Here is a 4,902-nt window from a genome sequence, read left to right on the forward strand (position 1 = left end):
TTACACTTAACCCTTACTGTAGTTTACGGGATATAAATTTTACATTTTTTTTTATTCCGTTATTCATCTGTCACGGGCCATCTTGTAAGATGTATTAATTGCTTGTTTTTAATTTTAACTAAAAGAGCTTTTACATATTTTTTCGAAGTATTTCATTTTGTATATTAGTTTATTTGGATTTTTTTCTTTTTCATTCCGATTCCTTGGCCTAATTTAACCTTTTTTTAAAATTTACTTGATAGATATTAACGCAAACACGACAAAACCATTCTTTATTTTTGAAACTAAACTTACAATGCAAAATTACGTACAAGTATGATCGTTTTGTTTTTTATTTTGTTTTGTTTTGTTTGTTTGATTTTTAATTTGGGGGGGGGGGGGGGTGCCAACTAGTATAACTGCGAGATCTAATGTTTTCTGTGATTTTTAGAAAAGAAATTAAACCTCAAAAAAGAGATCAAGAAATTGCGATAAAAGTCATGAATTCTCCCAATTCTTCGTATTTCTTTAAATGTCATGGAACAAGCATGAAATCGGCAAATATTTGTCGTCATTTTCCACCCTTGGCAGATGCTCTATGGGGATTGGTAAGATGGCACTCAGAATTTCTCGGTACTTTACACCATTGAGAAGCGCAGTGGGAGGGTTAAACCGCTAGCCGACTATACATGCATGCATGATTAATCTCTGTCTTCTTCGCTCAGTGATTGGTTCTGGCCATGTGACGTCACATTGTTTTCTGAAGATCTTGCATAAAGCAGGAATAATTTGTATGCACATCAAATTTTTGCGTGAACCTTTGAGTTGATATGGTGAAGAAATTTTGAAGCATAAAGGTAAGATTCCTTCCTTTTTACCATAATTATTTTTAGAAATATTCAAAACTTTTTCAAACTTTTCTCAAATTATTAAGCTTCTAAGTATGTTCCCATTTTCATTCGAATTTATAAATTTCAAGATCAGAATGTTTTAAATAGTTCTCCTGATTTTTTGGACTAATGTAAAAGGTTTTTTAAAAATTCAACAACAACAAAAAAGAACATAAAATACATTAAAAAAACAACTAAAGAAACCTATAATTTCCACACGTTCCCAGTCATTGTAGGTTAAAATAACGTTATATAGATGCAAAAAGGCGACACTATTTCTTTGAAACTGTAGAAGAGTGAAGAAAATAAAATCTTCAAACACTTCTTTAAAGTATGGAAAAGGAACAATTAACCTAGTAGCTCTTTTTAAAAAATTACAAGAACAGTTTAAACCTTTAATCTGATATTTAAAATTTGTTTATTTGTCAGCAATTCAATCTTGGGAATCATTTTATTAATAATAATATTATATCATAATCTTTTTATTTTTTTTCTTCAAAGGTTTACAGTAACACCATGAACAAAAAGCCAAAGAATTCAAATAATTTTACTGCAATAAACACATCGCCTCGCCCCCAAATGGAACCAGTAAAGAACGAGAGCAGACCGCGAGATCCGATCAGAGAAATTCTGGACAGTCTCTGCAACAAACCATCGGACCCGGATAAAAACGGCGAAGACAATACAGCGCGAGTTACTTCAAGTGTCAATTTGGATATCAGTGCTTTTACCCCTGTAACAAAACTGAACGGCCCTCTCCACCGTGTAGCAGACACAGCAAAGCCCTGCCTCCCGCCGTCTCTCGCTACAAGAGATTTCGCGGACTGGTATTCACAGCGTCTGTGTCACCCAGCACATCGCCAAAGTCTTCATAATTTTCCGTATTTCTTGAACTCCCTTCAGCATCAGAACCCGTATGTCGGTTATTTCAGTGATGTGTCTTCCTGGTTATGCACTAGATCGGACATGAGTGCCATCGGTCTCTATAATCTCAGCAAGTACCCGGCAGTTCCAATACCACCCACCCCTCGCTACCAGTGCGACCACTGCAAAAAGAGTTACTCCACTTTCGGTGGGTTGTCCAAACACAAACAGTTTCATTGTACCACACAGATCAAGAAAGACTTCAGCTGTAAATTTTGTGGCAAATCGTATGGTTCTCTTGGGGCTTTGAAAATGCACATCAGAACTCATACACTTCCGTGCAAATGCAAATTGTGTGGCAAAGCGTTCTCGAGACCATGGCTGTTACAAGGACACATGCGCACGCATACGGGTGAGAAACCTTTTTCCTGTGCTCATTGCGGTCGCGCTTTTGCTGACAGATCGAACCTTCGTGCTCATCTTCAGACTCACTCAGAAGTAAAAAAATACGGATGTAAATTTTGCAAGAAATCTTTCTCACGGATGTCTCTATTGGTGAAACATCGAGAGGGACGAGTGTGCGAGCTTTCAGTGCAGTGACACGCACTGTCAGCATGGTCAGCTGGTGGAATTGGACCAATTATGACTATTGCGTGTGATTTCAATAATAGACCACACTTTCTAAATCATTTAGTACTTTAGGTGCGTTTCTTGATTTTTAAAGTACAAACAATTTTGGTAGACGAATTACTTAATACTTGTATTAGAGTGGATATATATAAAATAAACGTACTTGTAAAATTCTATACAAGGTTTTTTTTTTTTTTTATCATTTCCAAAAAAAAAACCAATTCGAGAATAGAATGTTTTATACATAGTATTTGCAACAGTGTAATTATATTTGGAACGTGACTGAATTTTTATTTATTGGCTAGTAAAATACAACAAATTTAGGACTTTATGATAAATAAGGCGGAAAATTCTTCTTTGTCGCCATCGTTTCCTTTTATTTTAAATTCTGGATTGTTAAAAAATCTTTATTTCGCCTTTCTATAAATATAACACACTTCTAGTTTAATATTTTTTTGTTTTATTGTTTTTTTTTAAACGATTCAAACTGTTAATGGTCTAAGTGAAGATTGCATAAATACCTGCACATATAATGTTTCTATGTAGTTTTTATTTCAATATTTCAAACAACATTTGAAGAATATACACAGTTGACCTAATTGGGGAATTTGTTTATCAATTTTATTTATTTCAGTACCTATAATAAACAATATGTATATATATTTTGATGATTATATGTTTAAAATTATTTGAATTTGAATTAGCTTCTTTAATTGGAGCATGGACAGTTGTCAGATAGTTGCTGTATAGGATACGTATACTTATTGCATAAAAAAATCTAAAGGTAGCGATGATTGGAGAAGTGTTTCTCTGCAGCGTTATGGAATATTAATGTTGTGTATTTCAGGTGATATTTTTATCTTCTGAAAAAAACCCCTAAAAATGTAAAAAGGGTAAGATTTGATCGAATGTCTTCACATAATCAAATGATCGAAAGACTGAAAATTTGCTGTGAAAAGGTAGAAAATAGGTTTGATATATCAACAAAATAATTCTAATTAAGATATTTGAAATAAAAAGAAAAATTAAGAGTGTGACTGGCTAAATATGAGTATATATTTGCACAGACGCTTGAGGACAGGACAGGACCCGTTTCCATCCCCCACACCCAAGTATAGATCCTCGGGTCTTTACTCTTTTTTTCATTAGATTATCCTTTTATGGCATATTTTTAATCTAATTTATACATTCATTGCACAAAATTATCTATAACAAATATTTTGAAAATTCAGACATATAGAGACGGCCTGATTTTTTTAAAAAGTGTTTGTTTTAAGTAATTTTGCGCAATGAATGTATTAATTACATCTAGACTAATTACTAAAGAATAATTTAATTCAATAAAGGAGTAAAGTCCCGGGGGTCTAGATACTTGGGGTCGGTGATGGAAGTGGGGTCGTTCCTGTCCTCACGCACCTGTGGATTTTTGAAATCATGATATCTTATGAAGTAGAAAGACATTCACATACCTTTGCTAGCTGTTGTACAAGATTACTTTCATTTCAACTTGAGATTCCTTTCCACGTCATAATGTGCAAAAGCTTTAATACGCCCTATTCCCCCCCCCCCCCCCTCCCCCGTCATGAATTTGTATGTGTTATGTATGTGCTACGTCACAGCGGGTCACTTCGTATCTCGTAGGTGACGGAATCGGCCAAGGTTGGCCAAAAATCAGACTTCGTTGCTATATGTTTACAGCATCGGACTATAAAACAGACTCTCAAATTAAAAGATTGCAACGTGGAAGTAATCTTGAAAAATATATTTTAAAAAATTCCAAAAAGCGATTTTTAGACGGGGTCACGTGACCCCGTCTATTGGTTTACTGTCCGCCGAAGTCTCAAACCGGAAGGCACGCGTAGAACACATGAATTGAGTCTACGCGTAAGAAAATAGTGCAGAAAGTTTTCATGCATTTCAGTAAATATGTATTATAAAAACATGCATTAAATCTTTTTAATTCCTCTGTGTATAAACAAAATTCTATTTAGAAAATAAACAAATAGTTTTATTGATCAAAATATTCTTGCTCGGGTTCAAATGTGGAATGAGTTACGTAACTGAATGCACAGCGCCGTTGACGATTCAGTTGGTGTACGAGCTTATTAATCAATAGAAGAGGTTGATGGTGGAATCGAAATTAAAGTTCCCAAACGCAATGTGCCATTTTTGAAAAGTTGTGAATTATATTTTGACAATCTTTTACCTTAATACTACCAAACTTCATGTGCAAGCCGAAGTTAAAATCGGTTCGGGTTATACACGGATGTTTTACAAATTAAATAGGTGTTTCATTGGCTTTCAGTCTACTTGCGGTATGACTGCTGTTCGTCTCTAAAGGAAGTACAAAGAAAATAAAAACAAGTTTGAATTTGCCTTCTCGTTCGTTGGCTCTTTAGTTGATTAAACTGAATTTAAATTTTAAACAATGCATTGTAAGCAAAATGTACAATAAATTATACATTTTGGAAGACTTATACATCATATAATATATATACCATCTTATCGATTGAAGAACCAAGTTAAATGTTAATGTTCA

At 34.1% G+C, this 4,902-nt stretch overlaps 1 protein-coding gene across 1 annotated transcript; it reads left to right on the forward strand.

Moving 5' to 3' along the window:
- The first annotated feature begins 738 nt into the window (after nucleotides 1-738).
- Nucleotides 739-3,022, forward strand: LOC128189221 (zinc finger protein 569-like). Its single transcript, XM_052860748.1, has 2 exons — nucleotides 739-836; nucleotides 1,371-3,022. The coding sequence occupies exon 2, from the start codon at nucleotides 1,386-1,388 to the stop codon at nucleotides 2,331-2,333; it is 948 nt and encodes a 315-aa protein (XP_052716708.1). The 5' UTR covers nucleotides 739-836; nucleotides 1,371-1,385; the 3' UTR covers nucleotides 2,334-3,022.
- Nucleotides 3,023-4,902: the final 1,880 nt, after the last annotated feature.

The sequence above is a fragment of the Crassostrea angulata genome, chromosome 6 (genome assembly GCF_025612915.1).
Source record: "Crassostrea angulata isolate pt1a10 chromosome 6, ASM2561291v2, whole genome shotgun sequence".
Taxonomy (NCBI): Eukaryota; Metazoa; Mollusca; class Bivalvia; order Ostreida; family Ostreidae; genus Magallana; species Magallana angulata.

Excerpts from the sequence above, each read along its gene's own strand:
- LOC128189221 (XM_052860748.1), top strand. The coding sequence starts at position 1,386 with ATGAACAAAAAGCCAAAGAATTCAAATAATTTTACTGCAATAAACACA.